Source organism: Sebastes fasciatus, chromosome 6 (assembly GCF_043250625.1).
Source record: "Sebastes fasciatus isolate fSebFas1 chromosome 6, fSebFas1.pri, whole genome shotgun sequence".
Lineage (NCBI taxonomy): Eukaryota > Metazoa > Chordata > Actinopteri > Perciformes > Sebastidae > Sebastes > Sebastes fasciatus.
Window position 1 is genome coordinate 6,800,430 of NC_133800.1, and position 17,983 is coordinate 6,818,412.

At 37.8% G+C, this 17,983-nt stretch overlaps 2 protein-coding genes across 2 annotated transcripts in view; one reads left to right on the plus strand and one right to left on the minus strand.

Annotated features, from left to right (window-relative positions):
- LOC141768878 (poly [ADP-ribose] polymerase tankyrase-1-like) overlaps window positions 1-17,151 on the plus strand; it is a 106,722-nt gene extending 89,571 nt beyond the window's left edge. Inside the window, exon 29 of the mRNA XM_074637345.1 lies at window positions 17,129-17,151. The gene's annotated coding sequence lies outside the window, so the exon portion shown is untranslated. The remainder of the gene's footprint in view (window positions 1-17,128) is intronic.
- On the minus strand, window positions 7,533-17,104 carry LOC141768881 (corticotropin-releasing factor-binding protein-like). The gene is made up of 7 exons (XM_074637353.1): window positions 16,949-17,104; window positions 16,718-16,805; window positions 15,905-16,062; window positions 14,117-14,327; window positions 12,785-12,939; window positions 9,566-9,686; window positions 7,533-8,056 (listed from the first exon to the last, which is right to left on the minus strand). Exons 1-7 carry the CDS (start codon window positions 17,027-17,029, stop codon window positions 7,902-7,904), a joined length of 969 nt encoding a protein of 322 aa, XP_074493454.1. The 5' UTR covers window positions 17,030-17,104; the 3' UTR covers window positions 7,533-7,901.
- Window positions 17,152-17,983: the final 832 nt, after the last annotated feature.

The following is a 17,983-nucleotide window of genomic DNA, read 5'->3' on the forward strand; positions in this document are numbered from 1 at the left end:
GCAGTTACTTGTTACTTTACAAATTAAGATTTTTGCACACCAAACATATGAAGAACTTGTAAAATATGATGTTTTGATGTAGATTAAAATACCCAAAAGAACAATACAGCTGAAACAAGTAGTGGGTGACAAAAAAATTAATTGGCAACTATTTAGATAATCACTTCAGTCATTTTTTTAATATAAAAACAATTCATGGTTCCAAATGTGAAAATTTGCTGCTTTTCCTTTTAATTATTTTAATTTGTTTTTAATAATTTTGAGGTTTTTCTGCATTGAGTACTTTTACTTTTCATACATTAGTTAAATTTTCCTGATTATACGTACAGTATATACTTTTACGTAAGTAATATTTTCAATGCAAGACTTTTACTTGTAGTGGAGTATTGTCATAGTGTGGTATTAGTACTTTTGCTTAAGTAAAGGATCTGAGTAATTCCTCCAGCACTGGTTTTAATGTAAGTGCTCCATGTGGTGCTAGGGTTAGGTATTTCAAACTTTGTCAGTCACTTGTTTTAGGAGTGTATATGCACTGAATTTTGCCTGTACATAAATCAGGCAAATGTAATCATAATCTAGTTGAGTACAAAATAAAACCTATGACTAACTAAAATAACAAAATGCTACATTAAAAGCTGCAGACCAATTATTTAAAGTGTACAACCCAGTGGCAGCCAAGGGTCACAGTTTGATTTACTGGGGTAATTTTATTGTAATTATATAATTAATGGACATTTCTGAAAGTGAAGTCATAGCCGAGAAATGACCAACTGACCTGGTGTGCTATTGTGAAAGAGCAGATCAAGACCACACCCAGCTGATTATCACCTCTGCTCTCTATTCAAAGTGGTTTATTACACAGTGACTGACTGCATACAAATAAACTTACATTCCTTTGTTCAGTCGCTCTTGAGGTAATGTGGTCTGCAAAATAAAAGGCCAAACAAAACAACTGGGGTTTAACCATTATGCAATCATTCCAGTTTCAGAACATAACTCCTCTGTGGCTGTGTGTAAACCGTATCAGTTCCCAGCACTCGAGTACGTCACTCTCTGATGTTTGTGGTTAATATTGCTTCATGTCATCAACAGCAGGAAGTGAAATATGAATTATTTTGAAAATCCATCCATAAACCTACATTAAAAAACTGATTTTAACATCATACTTTAAATGAACTCTTAATCTATATTACTAATTAAGAATTGAATCACTGTCAAAAATACAGTCCTTTCTATGAGTCACGTCAAAGAGAAAAGAGAGCTGCAAATTCCGACACTCAATTACTGTCATGTTGCCAATTAACTGAGCTGTATCAAATTGATAAATGTGACATATTTTCTATTATTGTTATTGTTTATATATAACTGCTGAGAATCCCCAAAATGATTCTGAGCACATGCAGTTCAGTACAACTACATTTTCTAAGATAGTAAGTCATAACAGACTCTGATACATTACATATACTGTATAAGTAGCGTATGGGAAAATGTACCGTATGTAATTTGTTGTGATCTGTTTGCTCTGGGGTCAGTTGCTGATGTTAATTTGTGAAGTAGATTGAGTTAATGCTCTTTAAAGAGGCACAGAGCTGAGGTCACATATAAACTGGTAGCTAATATGTTGAGCAATAAACACACGTGTGTTTACGCCAATGAATGCTCATTTGTGAATGTAAATGCTTACAATCTTTATTTGTTTTGCTGTGAAGTAATTATTGCTCTTTCCATCAGGCATGTAAAATGCATATATTTATATATCAGTGGGGGGTTTATTTGCTGCCGGTCTCTCCAACTTCCAACATGAGTCAAGCTGTCCAGTAAAAGGATCACGATGCTTGATTGTTCTTTAAACATTTTGAGTTTGTTATTTTTGCTGGATTGTAGAAAATAAAATTTGATCTGTTGTATGTTTGCAAACCGCAGATGCTGTAGATCATCAAAATTAAAGAGAGGGAGTTTATTTCTCCCATCATCACCATTTTTTGATGAGCTACAGCTGATGTTATTCTAAAAGCAAATCTATACTCATGTGAGGAAACAGTTCTATCATTCTTCAAAAGGGACACTCCTATTAAACGTATCTAAACTCAGAAAAAAAAGTTTGGAAATTTGTGTTTGGTCGATTATTTCTCTGTTGTTACAATTGCTAATTGGCATTGTATTTTGCATCGTTGGAAAGCCTGTTTATTTGTGGCTGACCTGCAACGAATCCTGGTTGAGGAATGGAACGCCATCCCACAGCAACGTGTGACCAGGTTGGTGACCAGCATGAGGAGGAGGTGCCAGGCTGTTGTGGCTGCGTATGGATCTTCCACCGCTACTGAGGCTCCTGACGGTGTATTAAATGAATAAAGTGTAAAATAGCCAATATGTCTTGTTTGTTCCTTGTTACTGATAGAGAGTTCAATCATCCAATCCATCAAACAACTCAAAACAAGAGTCAATACCAACAGGAGAATACCCTGTTTACCATTGGCAGAGAATTTTGGCAAATTTTTCTTGGGCGCTACCCACATAATCAGCTGTGCTGCTCATCCCACAAATGCATGATCCTTACAAGTTGGACATCATTGTGAAGGTAAATAAACAGGCTTTCCAACAATGTAAAATACAATGACCATTAGCATTGTAACAACAGAGAAATAATCCACCAAACACAAGTTTCTGAACTTTTTTTTCTGAGTTTATAATTATCACTTCAGATTTTTTTAAGGTTCAGTTTGTTTTGGTATATCAATAGCAAGGATCCCAAACAGTCACAAACATTAGCAGAATGAATTGAATTGAGCTGAAATAATTCTATCAATCATGTCACACAAGTAAATGTTAAAAGTGTTAAAAGTCATTCCTAGTAAGTAACAGATCCACACATTTGCAGTAATTTCATTGAAAAATTAATGTAAGCATTCATTACAGATGGATTATATTGCTTCCTTAAGTAGTCCACAAAATAAGTTGGTGTATAAAATGTTATCGTAACCAAAAAAAAAAAAAACCCCAAAACTATGAAAATATGATCCAGGTTGTAAAAAGCCTGATTTTTACAATAACAACATCTGGAGTTGTACTGCTTATGCCACTGAAAACACATATTCAGATATTTTTTTAGCCAGCACTTCATTTAGCAACGTGAACAAACAGTAGTAGGTGTCCATTATCAGGAATTATCGGACACCATGCAGCCAATCAGAATTGATTATTCACCCAGACCATGGTATAAAAACCTGTAATGGTGCCCCTGTGGCTTCAGGGTTAAGATGCCCATCATGCACACAATGAAGTCCAGTTTTCTTGCAACTCTCTCTCTCTCACTTCCTGTCATCTCTCTACTGTCTATAATAAAGGCTTAAAATGTCCCAAAAATACTCTCTCTCTCTTTAATCAGGGGAATCTTGCTTTGCAACTTGTCCAAAAACAGTTTTATCATTGCTATTCAATTTGTTCAACAAATGTACCGGTGTATCCCACCTTACCATGCATCTGGCACTGTCATACAAGGGTGAGATGTTGAGGACAAGCAATAAGGGACCTTCCTGTAAGAGCAAAAACTGAATGAATCCCCTACGAAACGTCTTGTACCGTGTGCCACTTTAATGTCACCACAGTGTAAATTCATTTTTATGATAGCCCAAAGCAAACAATCACAATACGCTGATGGAGAACAGCTCTTTGGGAAAAGAAAGGGAGAGAAAGAATAATTGCTACACAAGTAGCAGCAACAGAAGAATTCACTAACCAGTCCAGTGTGAATAATATCTTAAATAAACATAATTTCCTCTTTCTGTTACTTCAATGTTATTAATAACGCAAGCATGTCTCTTTCTGTACAGGGTCACATCTCATCCACGAGAACTTATGACCCCTTTTGGTCCGAAAAGTGACAAACAAATTTCCAGTCCACAATCACAGGCCACTATAAATACATCACAGAGTATTCAAGACTGCTGTGCCCAGTGCTAGAAACAAATAATCAGACGTTATCTCTTTTGATGGCATCCAAAGTGCGTTCCATTCCCTAATGAAGACTGAAAATTGCAACACATCGAGCGAAAAAAAGACATCCGCTGGTTAATTGAATCATCACGGTCGAGCAGGTTTGAGATTAATTCCACGTAAGGAGGAGATCAAAAGCGAGCCAGTTAGAGGGAAGTCGAGGGGAATAAGAGCACTGAGGCTTGTGGGATAATCCCATTAAGAGCTGCACATTCATTCAGACTGAGGATCCTCAGCAGTACAGTGTGTGAGAGATTAGGGCCGTGATGGAGTGGGGTCACAAGCAAACCTGTATTCTCACAGTTTTAGAACATTGTGGCGTATTATTCTGTGCTCTCGGTATTAAGCCTTTTTAATTATGATTTTTGAGCCATGATCAGCCACTATGAAAGCTATTTCAGAGTTTGTCTCTGGAACAGATTGGATTACAAAAACGAAGAGAAATGCATGCGTCATTGCTTAATACTGATTGCCAAGGAAATATTTTAATACACTGGAATACACTTACGCATTTACATTGTACATGTACACACATGTGTCATTGCAGGGTATAGCAATGACATCATCTATGACCACACTGAAAGCGTTTGATCTATGATTAGACTTTATTCTTCTGAGGTCTTGGTTTAAGGTGTTTGTGCATGAATATTTATGTGTTAACACTGTGGAAGCAACTCACTTTATAGCATCAGCCACAGAAACATACTCTTCATTGGCAAGGTCACCTACTCAATGTCCAAATAGCAGTATGACATTAGTGATTTTACCATACCATATAGTATTTATCAAAACCATTCACTGCTGATGAAGGGCAGCAAAAGTCCACAGCCATGCTAGCGGCTCTGTGAGGCTGTTGTGCTTTGAGCTAAATGCAAATGTTAGTGTGCTAACATGCTCACAATGGCAATGCTAACATGTTGATGTTCAGCAGGTATAATGTTTACCACATTCGCCATCTTAGTGTTGTGTGTAGGCCTGACAAGATTTGCTAATTAGCACTAAACACAAAGTGCAGTTGAGGCTGACGGGAATGTCGGTAGTTTTGCAGTTATTTGGTCATAAAACAAAGTATTGGACCAATAAAAATGTGGACCTGATGATTCTGTTAGATGAAAAGTTAAGTTATTACAATTTACCCTGAGGGGGACATGAATGTCTGTACCACATGTCATGGCAATCCATCCAATTATTGTAGAGATAAAAGTGTTAAAATCACAAATGTCAACTTTATGGTGGCACTAGAGGAAAAGTCAGGGGATTACTAAAGTCATTAAAATTCATCCTGTCCGTACAAAATATAATTCCAATCCAATAGTTGCTGAGATATTCCAGTCTGGACCAATGTGGTGTCGCCGGCCTGGGTAAAATAACAAACAAGATTTGAATCTCCTGTCTAGCGCACCTCCACTATCTCTTTACAAATAACTTGCTATCATCCTTCAAACAGTTAAGATAAATGCAGCATAGGCAAAGAACAGTGTTTACAGCAGGCTATATCCAAATAAGGAACTCTACCAAAGCAAAAATCAAAATAATTAATAACCCTAACTGAGTACATCTCCATTAATAAAAAAAAATATCACTACAAATACCCCGAAATGACTCTCCAAACTTTATAAAATCTTATCTACATCAGACCCCACTATATCATTACCAATAGGAAAGTAGGAAAAGGACCTCAATATCAATTCAGATAACAACTTCTGGACACAAATCTGTAAATCCACCTTTCAAATGTCCAGAAATATTAATCTACAACTGATCCAATACAGTAGACCACACACTTCACACAGACCACAAAATGCACGCAATGGGATTCACAGTACTGCACACAGTGTGAACTTGGCAACCACGACAATTACATACATGCCTTCTGGTCCTGCCCCAGCCCCTCCGTTTCAAAGTTTTTGGAAAGAGGCTACAACTAAACTTTCAGAGTTTCTGGAATGTAACATTCCACTATCTTCTCATTTCTCTGTGACCTGTCAAGATTGATAATAACAAGCAATACATCTTTACTCTCGCCAAGAAAACTATTCTCCTCAACCGGAAATCCAGACACCTGCTCTCCATAAAACAATGGCTGAACCTCCTCTCAGAACATATATCACTAGAGCTAGCCTCTGCCAAACATCATAATCAAATCATGGAATTCAAACAACATTTCTCATATCTGACCTCAATCTGCTGGGGTGCTAAATACCACCCCATTACTATTATCATCTTTATATTACAATCCCACCCCTTACCCATATACCCCGTCTTACATACTGTAGTTCATCCATCCATTATCTTTAACCGCTTATCCTATTCAGGATTGGGTTGGGGGGGCGATCCCAGCTGACATTGGGCGAAGGCAGGGTACACCCTGGACAGGTCACCAGTCTATCACAGGGCTATCTTACACAGTTAAAGAAGGAATTATTATTATTGTTATATTTTTTTTATGTCTCTGTTCTATGTCTGTCTGCTCTTTAGTTGTTGTTGTTGTTGTTGTTTGTCTGCTTAAATACAAACAACTATTCTTGAGTGCTTTTCTGTTTCCTGTTTGATTATTTATATGTCGTCAAGGTGACCAACTTATTCGCCCCTCTTTCTTCTCCTTCCTTTCTTTTTAAAAAAAAAAAACATGACTATGATTACGATCATCATTGTAGGAGCCAAAATGTGTATTTAGTCTGTGTTTAGGCTGCACACATTCTTTTTGGTTAATATCGCCTCCAGTAATTGGCACAGGGGTGTGGTTTCACGTTATTTACCAGTGCACTCGGACGGCGGGAAGGGGACAAAGAGTGACGGACAAAGGCAAAGACAATACCAAACTTTTGCCCAGGATATCGATGTTTGTGTCCCGTGTGAAACCCGAAGTCATCTTGGATTTATTTGTCACATAACTTCTGTACTTAAGTAACGCCACTTCCAGAGTTATTTTAAGCCAAACCACAATCTTTCCCAAAACCTAACTAAGTAGTTTTGTTGCCTAAACCTAACCAAGTCGATCTTTTCCTAAACCTAACTAAGTAGCTTTCTTGCCTAAATCTAATCAAGTCGATCTTTTCCTAAACCATCTAAGTAGTTTTCTTGCCTAAACTTAACCAAGTCAATCTTTTCCTAAACCTAACTAAGTAGCTTTCTTGCCTAAATCTAACCAATTCGATCTTTTCCTAAACCTAACTAAGTAGTTTCTTGCCTAAACCTGAAGACGGAAGTTTATTTTGAAAAGACTGTATGCATGTAACGAGCGGAAATTGACACGTGTTGCTGCACATTCGTAGGAAAACAATGTATGAAAAAGGAGGAATAACTCTTTCGTAAGATATCATACGAGCCATTGTATACGAATACGTTGCGTATTTAGCGCTGGACTAGACTAAAGAACATTCCCACGTTCTCAGATCTGTGTCTATGGGTAGAATGGATGGATCCTGCAGAAGCATACCAATAAAACAAACACCAAGTGAGCATGCACTTCTATAATGAAATGGAAGAACGCTCATAAAAACAGAGTGACTCACAAAAGCAGAACATTAAAAATGTGCTTTATCATGCAAGTCATATTTATTTTTAAATTGTCAAGGCATTATAAACACAAGAGACAGCACAGATGTAAAACCTCCCGAAGAATACTGAAACCGATATAAACTGAAGGAAGGTTTGAGATTAATGCTGGTGCCAAGAAATATAATGTGTTACAGATTTTCTTGACAAACGAGTAAAAAGAAAATGATTAAATCCTCCACGAATTAGATTTAATTCAAATAAATATTCTGTGATCAAAGCCAACATAATTAGTACTCTAAATAAAATATTTGGCAAAAACAATACAAAATATGTATTGACGGCATTAGTCAAACTGGTGTATTTACAGAGAGATGGATGACTGTGTGATTGTGTGTGTGTGTGTGATCTCATTCCACAGAGCAGAAGTTTTCCAGAGCGTTTTCCCGGGTCTTGGGGAGCTCACGCTGTTCCAGTAGTCGGTACTGGAAGGAAACACGGTTGATATAGTTCCCACTGGACACCAGCCTCACTACCGAGTTATCACAACCGATCTTCATCTGGGCTGAAGGGCCAGAGAGAAAAAACAGATAATTTACACTGGACCACATGTAGAGCATTCTTGTTCTCTAGCCAGCCCTTCGTAGCCTGGCTATGACAAGTGTATGTCTCTCTGTTCGGTGTGTGAAGTGCATCAATCCACCCAGATCACGGTAAACCAATAAAGATAGTATGATATAGTATAGATGTATGTTATAGCATATTGTAAATCAAAATGTAGGAATTGCTCATTCCAGTGTTAATAAAAGATCCTTGATCCATTTGTGGATTTTTTTCCCCAGAAAATATGGGAGTGTATTGGTGTTTATTTTTCTAATATTAAAATCAGGTGAAAATCAAGTTGTAAAATACAATTTACATTGCAAATATTTTACCATGGGGGATGGCCTTTTATTTAATCATTTTGAAGGACTAATCTGCAGCATCATCATTATTGGAAGCACATTCTGAACTGTCCTCACCATGAGAGGACCCTGCTGCTGTAACACTGTGATTTGATGTGTTTGATCATAATATGCAGCTAGAAATTAGTTTAAATGTTATGCTAATACACATGGTGAAATGTGCCAAACTGTTAAAAAAATCAGGGTAATTTTCAGGGAAACAATATTAGTTAAAACAAAAAATAGTGAGCATAGCATAGCATAGCATAGCAAATATATATAGTATAGTATGTCGCGGAGAGGTCTTGAATCACTTAGTAGCATAGTATATTATAGTATAGTAAAGTACAGTAGTATAATAGTATAGTATAATATAGTATAGTACAGTACAGTACAGTATAGTAAAGTCTAGTATAGTCTAGTATAGTGTAATAGTCTAGTATAGTATAGTATAGTAAAATAGTATAGTATAGTACAGTACAGTACAGTACAGTACAGTATAGTCTAGTATAGTATAGTATAATATAGTACAGTATAGTATAATAGTATAATAGTATAATATAGTAAAGTATAGTATAGTATAGTACAGTACAGTATAGTATAGTATAGTATAATAGTATAATATAGTATAGTATAGTATAGTATAATAGTATAATATAGTAAAGTATAGTATAGTATAGTAGTATAACAGTATAGTATAATACAGTACAGTATAGTATAGTGTAGTAAAGTATAATAGTATAGTATAGTATAGTATAGTATAGTATAGTATAGTACAGTACAGTACAGTATAGTATAGTATAGTATAGTATAGTATAGTATAGTAAAGTAAAGTATAGTATATTATAGTATAGTATATTATAGTATAGTACAGTACAGTACAGTACAGTACAGTACAGTACAGTACAGTACAGTATAGTATAGTATAGTATAGTATAGTACAGTACAGTAGAGTAGAGTAGAGTAGAGTAGAGTAGAGTAGAGTAGAGTAGAGTAGAGTGTAGTAGAGTAGAGTAGAGTAGAGTAGAGTAGAATAGAGTCATTGTCCAGTACAAGAAGTCAGATTTCCTGCCGTTACAGTGAAAATGACAGATTGTCAGTGGAGGGACAGAGAACGGTGTCAGACTCACCGAGCCCAGTGAGGGAGAAACAGAGGTCCGCTACAGGGAACATCATAGAGGTGTCCACTCCATTCCCCCCTAGTAGCTCCACATAGTCACCTGACCCCGAACAGCCAGCCCACATCTGCCTCTGTAGAAAGAAATAAACAACAACATATTCTGGTGATGAGGTGCAGCTAAAGCAAACAGTTAACTCATTAACTCTGCGTATTAAAATGCCATACTAAAGGTCACCTGCGGAATTTTTGACCACCCGGGGCGCTAGGGAGCAATGTGTTGATGAGCAGGTCCCGGTTTTGTTTGTAATGAGGACTAGAATTACCGCCTCACGGTTGTGTGCCTCCGCCAACCAGTCAAGGTGCAGTTTACATCCATGTTTGTCCTAAATATCATCACTTCATAATTTTATCCTGTTAGACCTTTGTGTGAAATGGTCATAATTCTTGAGTTATGGCCAAAAACATGTTTTTTCCAGTGACCTTGGACCACCAAAGTCTAATCAGTTCATCCTTGAGTCCAAGTGGATGTTTGTGCCAAATTTGAGAAATTCCCTCCATGCGTTGCTGAGATATCGCTTCAACAAGGAGGGGACGGACGGACAACCTGAAATCATAATGCCTTCGTCCATGGGTGTCACTGGTGCAGCAGCATGAAAATACATTCAACACATTTGTCAGGTCTCAATGTGTTGGTGAGAAATACTGAAAGTAAAGTGTTTGTTTACAAGAATCCACTCCTAATGTCGGTCCATCGTGTTTTCTATCCATGCTCTCCCTCACATACTTTTTTTTACATAAAACATGATTACATGCAGCTGTTTGCCTTTAAAACTGTTTATACAAATCACCTTACACTTACAACTTTCCTCAACATTTGATTACAAATGTCAGATTATTGTATTTGGCTCAGCAAACGCAGTACTTGCAGTTTATCATAATGTCAGCAGTCTGGCAGCCAGTGTCAGACCAGCTGCCAACATCTTCAGGAGTCATTTTGTTTGGTTCAGTCTTTTATCAACATGATTTACATCATTTCTGTCTTTCTCCAACTTAAAGACAGATTTGGATTTCATATGCTGTTTATTACTGAAAGTTTTCATAACTGCCTTTGAACCATTAGGTGAATATTTACCATTTAACAATGAGCTGCGTTAAAGCTCCGTAAAGCAGAGGGGAGCTGCAGACTCGACACGGCAGAAGCGACCCCTTACACATTGTCACATTTGACTCGAGCATCTTCCTTTTCCACAATTTAAACTGATTTACATTAAACATCAGAAGCTGCCCAACATATTTATCAGACATTCAGTTACAAACTGTAATGTTTAATGCTGGGTTTTGCTCATGAGAGCAGCTGGTCGAAGCTCCTACAAAGCCACTGTGCACTCACACAGGTGTTTTCACTTTGTATAATGAGACCTTTTGTCTTGGACGTCTAATTAGACTTTGTTGCACCTGTTAGAGCTCAACAACACAGAATCACTCAAACACCAGTGTGGGTCTGCACACTATTTGCCAAACAGAACATTGATTTAGGACAACTCTCTAAAAATAAAGTTAATTTGTCAAAGGAATAATTTGACATTTTGGGAAATATGTGTATTCACTTTCTTGCCAAGAGTTAGATAAGAAGATGGATACAACCCTCACGTGGTAACATAAAATATGTAGCTAGAGTCAGAAGGCAGACAGATACAGGCTAGCTGTTTTTCCTCTGCTTCAAGTCTTTGCGCTAAACTATACGCTAACTGTCTCCTGGCTGTAGCTTCACATTTAACGGATACAGAAAGAGAAAGAAAGCAAATAAACATATTTCCAAAATGTTGAACTATTCCTTTAAGATTAGGAAAATATACAAAAATCTTACATCAATGAATACAATTTTAATATTTAAAATGTATTAGGGTCACTATAAAGTCACCTTACTTAATGAGTATTTATGAAAACACTTTAAATTAATAATTAAATAATTAATAATTAAATAATTAAGACTGTTTATAAGAAGTGGACATAGTCATTGTGACGTCACCCATTGGTTTATGGACTGCTGTTTTTTGAAGCCTTGAGTTCGGCATTTTGGCTGTCGCCATCTTTGTATTTGGCCATCGCCATGTTGGTCTTTTGCAACCAGAAGTGACACGAGAGGGTGGAGCTAAGTACAACCGAACGCTGAGACATTTCTAGGCGACCAAAAAGGTTATAATTAACTTTCATGAATTGAAAACACACTGTGAAAGGGTTAAAGTTGTAAGACGAAAATAAAGACAACTCCCAGACTGGACGCCCTGAAGCATACCCTGCTTTATCATCTATTTGACTCTAAATGGGACCAGAACTTATTAAATGAACATCATGCCGTATTAAAGAAGACTTGAAACTAGCGAATGAGACCATAAACTCATGTTTACAATGTTTACTGAGGTAATAAATCAAGTGAGAAGTAGGCTCATTTTCTCATAAACTTCTATACAATCTAACAACCAGAGGAGTCGCCCCCTGCTGGCTATTTGAAAGAATGCAAGTTTAAAGCACTTCACTTCTTAGACCCGCAGTTGCCCACCGCTGAATACAGTAATTCAGAAAAAAAAAAAAAATGTAAATACCGAAATATTTGTAAATAACGTTCCCGCATAATGCTCACCATGCACAAGCTATTTCAAAATAAGGACTCTACATAAACCAATGATGATATGATCATGATCTAGATTATACTGGAACTACAACCTGACAGTAATCAGACTGATTATGTCATTTTGTTTCACTTCAGTGGACAAAAACCTGTACAGCTGCACCGATCTCTTACGTGCTTTTTTTTCTGATGCTATTTTCATGGCGATATTTAGGTAGAAAAGACATATGGGAAGATGACATCCTACTTCTCATGCCTACTAAGCCATTAAAAGGTCTGGAACCAGGCAACTTGAACAAGTGTTTCCCCTCTGATTAGGGTTCATGCTTAAGTAAATGGAGTCAGATTTGACTGGAGCCTGATAGATCTTAATTGTGACCTTTACTAAATGGAAATAAGACTATTTCAAGCTTTAATAGCATAAAGTTCATCTGATTAGTGTGGCTGATACAAAGACAAACATCAATGAGAGGTTTCTTTAACAGAAAAAGGGGAATGTTTGTGTGTGTGTGTGTGTGTGTGTGTGTGTGTGTGTGTGTGTGTGTGTGTGTGTGTGTGTGTATGTGTTTGTGTGTGTGTGTATGTGTGTGTGTGTCTCACCTTTGGGGTGAGCTCATTGCTTTTGGCGTGCCCCAGGCTGAGATCTGTCAGTCGGATCTCCACGGGGTAGATGATGGAGAAGCTGCAGTTCCTGTGCTGGTGTGGCATCACCATGGTGAAGCTGCCCTCTGGACTCTGAGACATGATGTTACAGGCTGCACACAAACACACACACACACACACACACACACACACACACACACACACACACACACACACACAGGAGGAGAGAAACTCATTACTGACACCTCATGTCACAAATTGGACATGATCAAGGCTGACTGCGGGGAGGGGACACAATTAGGGCTGAGCATGGAAATCCAATTACAGTTCTGATGACAAAGATAAGAAAATAATGAACTTTGAATTGATAACAGTATGGTAGACTAAACGGGCACCAACAGGAGTCGGAACAGTTTACTCCGGCGGGCATGTTGTTAATTTAGAAACAGTTTTGTGGCGAAGAAGCCGCGCCAATCAAAGCTGAGGCGAGAATGTTATAATAAATCTTATCGAGTGTTATTTGTTCTGCAAGATTTGAAGATTAATGACTTCTTAACTGTTGTGCAATGTGTAGGTTGGTAACTGTCACTCACATACAAAGGAGCAGAATGAATATAAGTAAAATCGACTTTTATTTTTGATAAATCTTGTCAAAATCAGGTGAAATATTTGTTATTAATTAGAGTCTGCACATGTTGAAGGGCATTTTTGCTGTTGCTAATTTATGTGATATAAGTATATCACATTGTTGCAGAGATATGCCGTTTTATGGCCAGTTTTAGCCAACTGGCGTCACCTTGTTGACTTGGGATCAGATGAAACAAAGGACCAGTGTTGTGGACAGCTGCAGTTAATGGTCAACATATGAATAAAACCTCACAAACTGGCCTGAGATTTATGCTGTTTTACAGATAATCCATTCAAACTCTGTGTCAGTGCTCTTTCTCTGTCCGTCTTTGTCTTACAGCCACACTGTGATTGTTATGTTGCTTGACACAGTGTTAACACCGTGTTTGTCAAGCAGCTGGAAAACAGGTGCATGCCTCTCATTCAATCTCTTCCTGTCGCTCTCGGCCTTGATTAATGCTCGACCAGGCGCAAATGTCCAGGAAGAGCACACATGCATGCACACATGTGTCTAGCCCTGCTTTTAAAACAAAAAATAAACAACACAAGATGCAAGGCCTTGGAGCTAGTTTAATTTTTTTTTCTTATGATTTTTTGTTTTTTTGTTGTTAAATTTATTTATTTTTGGATGTTGTTTCTGTTTATTTTGCTTTTAGTCTTTTTAGCCCTCAAGTGACTTCAAGGACGTGCAGCAGGACTCACGGAAGGGGTTGTGTAGCTTTTTGACAGAGAGGGTGAAGCCACTGTCGGGGTTTTGAATGCGAAAAAAGACCATGGCGACGTTCTGGGAGGATCGGCTCGTGGCTCCTGGTGCCGAGGAGGAGCAGTAGTCCGTGTAGCGCTGGTGTAGAGGGAGCTGGTGGTCCTGCCTGCTGGGGAACCTCTCCCCCTTCAGGACCCAGCCGTCAAACATCTGTAGGAGGAAAATCATAGTTTCTTTATTTCAGTACAACATATTCTTTATGTTACTTGAGGCTAAGCATCAGTTAAGTGTTGAGAGACAAAAATGATCCATAGATTAGTTATTCCAGCACCACTTCACTGCCCCTTTGCATACACAATATGGAGTAATCATTGACAATAAGAATGATCTTAATAGTTAGAATAGGAAATTGTAGAAGGTGTTATGCTAAGTATGGAAAAGGAGACACAAAAATACCATTAGTGGGACTTTTTCTGTGTACATAAAGTAGGATGTGAACATGAAGGGGATCGGGCAGCTAAAAAATGTGTTCAGCTAAATTTGCCATAGGATGAACATGTGGTTGCTGACGTGAAATATAAAAAAGTACATCAGTTTTGCTGTAAAATGAATTAGTTGATCAATACGCTAGTGTCCAGCTCAGTCGCACAGCAGTTCATGAAAGAGTCACAAAATTTAATATATTGATTTGTGTACATAAACACAAATTTCCCATTTTTTTTGTGATGGTCAGCACGAAATCAGTTCTTATGTAATCCACGTGAGTGTGAACCGGGAAGTATAAAGAGCAGCAAACGCCACATAGGGAGGAGGTCGTGGTGGAGCCGAGGAGACCGGTGTTCGTGTCATGTGTGAAACTAGAAGTCAATGTTGATTTATTTGTCACGTAACTTCCGTACTCACAGCACTTCCAGAATTATTTTAAGCCAAACAACGATCTTTTCCTAAACCTAATTAAGTAGTTTTGTTGTCTAAGCCTAACCAAATTGATCTATTCCTAAACCTAACTAAGTAGATTTATTTTGAAAAGACTGGAGCGGAAATTGAGACATGTGTCACATGTTGCTGGACATTTGTAGGAAAAGGCAGGAAAAAACTATGCTGTTGAAAGTCTTGCTGAGTGTCACAAAAAAAGGGGAATGTGTCCCATGTGTTTTTTTATTAAACATTATTTAACAGCAGATTCAAGATACTTTAGTAGTCTTTAAATATAAAAAAATAAGTTAAGATAAGGCAACATTACTCTACTTTAGGTGTCTTTTCTAAGGCTATCAGTCCAATACAGTTTAAAACTGATGTGTTGTGCAGTATATTGAATTACATAATCTAACATGAATTTATTGCATTAAATGAAATCTCATTTATGCAGATAGTGTGTACGAAAATAAAGATGTGGGCTGTTTGTTTGTTTGTTGGGAATCTTTCTTCTGCTAAAAGGGACTGATCTGTGCAGATCAACCCAGCCTGTAACCCCACTCAGTGTTATAAAGTTTCTTTCTGCCATGGCTTTTACCACTTCGGCCCACGTGAAATGGAAACTGCAATATAACTGGCAGGCTTGGCTGCACAACTAAAGCCTTCCCACACTTGCTCTGAGTAATGTGACCAATGCATAGAGGATCCAGTGGGGTGTTTGGCCCTTAAACACCCTGTTTGGCACCATTTTAATCAAACAGAGGAAGATGAAATAGAATTTAAATTGCAAAAAGCCATGAACTTCCTGTCTTCCACCCACAAAGGGGGCTGGGGGATGTGTGGGTGTCACTTTGTGGGTGAGTGGAGCCAACCTTGATGAAGTCTCCGGCGCTGCAGTCGATGTTGACGTCAGACAGCTCCAGGCTGATGACCTCACTGGGCTCGGCGATGATGAAGGCAGCACAGGCCAGCTGTGGTTGAGATGCCACGAAGGTGAAGTATCCGTCACTGGCCACCATGTCCAAACATCCTACAAATGACACACACACACACACACACACACACACACACACACACACACACACACACACACACACACACAATGACAGAGAGGGGATTCACACACAACACTTTCACTAGGCTTCTGACCACCTGTAAACATCAAGGATTTAATGTGATCTTTAAAAAAAATGGTCATGATCTGGTTACAGTGTGATGATTGTCAGTTTTATGGTCAAACACAAGTCTTCAAGTGTTCATAAGTGTTGACTGGATAGTTGCTTTTTTTCTGTTCAAACTGAAGAGCTGATATGGCTTTGGGGAGTGTTCATTAATTCTGCTAGAAATAGACTTTCATAAAACATTGACACTGTGTTCATATCTGACATTTTGCTGTGTGCTCTTACTACATCCAAATACTAAAAGAGTGTCCTATATTACTGCAGGTGCAGTATTATGTACAATAAAGATGTAGGGATTGATTAAGCAATTAATTGACTGATTGATGTGTGGGGTATTAAAATACAGTACCTGCCTGGACACTAGAATACAATGAACATCTTTGCAATGAATGTTTTAAATTCATCACTTAACATACTTTTAAATATATTATTACTTAATTAAGTGTTCACTTGTGGTTTGCCAGTCAGCTAGTGAATAAAGCCACTGTTTACTGCAGCACTTACTGAGAGGTCGGCGAAAAATAAAATCTTCTGATTCTCTCTTCTGGTCCAAACTGAGCAGAGAATATAATCCATCCGCAGCTTCGTTGTCCTGATTCAAACATAACAGAAATATATACGTCAAAAACTTTAGGATCCAGCTGTTGTCTCAGAAACTTTATAGACATCTGTTTAACCTGTTTGACTTTAATTTTTTTTATATTGTCTTTATTTATTAACAATTAACAGTCTTACCTCAATGTAGCGACTGAGCCCCATCCTGGATGAGAGGGAGATGAGGAAGAGGAGCAGCTGAGTGCGCAGAGCCACCGACATGATGAAGAGCGTCTCTCGGTATAAACTGTGTTTCCTGAAGCAGAGGAGGGAATAACAGCGCTGCGTGAGAGGGGGCAGCTTTTATAGCAGCACAGACAGACAGACACACACACACACAGACAGACAGGCCTACATCAGATGATCACTGACAAACACTGAGTCGTGCGGATTTACTGTCAATTTAATCATGTGAAAACATCTCATTCTTACCAGTACTAGGACACTTAGCCTGCATATGCTTGGCTGTGTAGGAACTAATAATAACTGCGTATAATTTCGTTAAAAGTCATGTTAACCTGCCAAATTGCATACATAGGCTAATATTGTTTGGTTTCATTGTAAGGTGCAGTTATTACATTACAATGGCACTTGTGAAAGAAATGAAGCTAACACGACAAATATTTAAATAAAACATCAAGCAAACAACATATTTCACATCTGATAAATCGTTGTACAATGTTAAATATTTATAGAGCGCCTTTAAACATTTGGACAGATGAAAATTAACCTTATTGTTCCTGATAAATACACACAATAGTGACATGATAAATACACACAAGCACATTTGTGTTTTTTTAAATAGAAATTTCATATGTGAAATTAATCTAATATTTCCCATGTGCTTATTTTGTAAGGGATGATACATTAAAGTGGCAGTAGGCAGTATATTTTTGGCATCATTGGGCAAAAACTCCATAATAACCTTTCAGCATATTGTAATCCAAGTGTTCTGAGAGATAACTAGACTTCTGCACCTCCTCATGGCTCTGCTTTCAGATTTTAAAAAATCTACTTTTGACTTTTCAACTTTGACCAATCACAGGTCATTTCGTTGAGAGAGTGTTCCTATTGGCTGTGCTCCGGTCATTTGACCAGAACTTGGCGTTCCTTCACCAGATTTCACAATGGCGTCGGCGTCACAAACTTCTTCATTTTACAGCTAAACTGTGCACT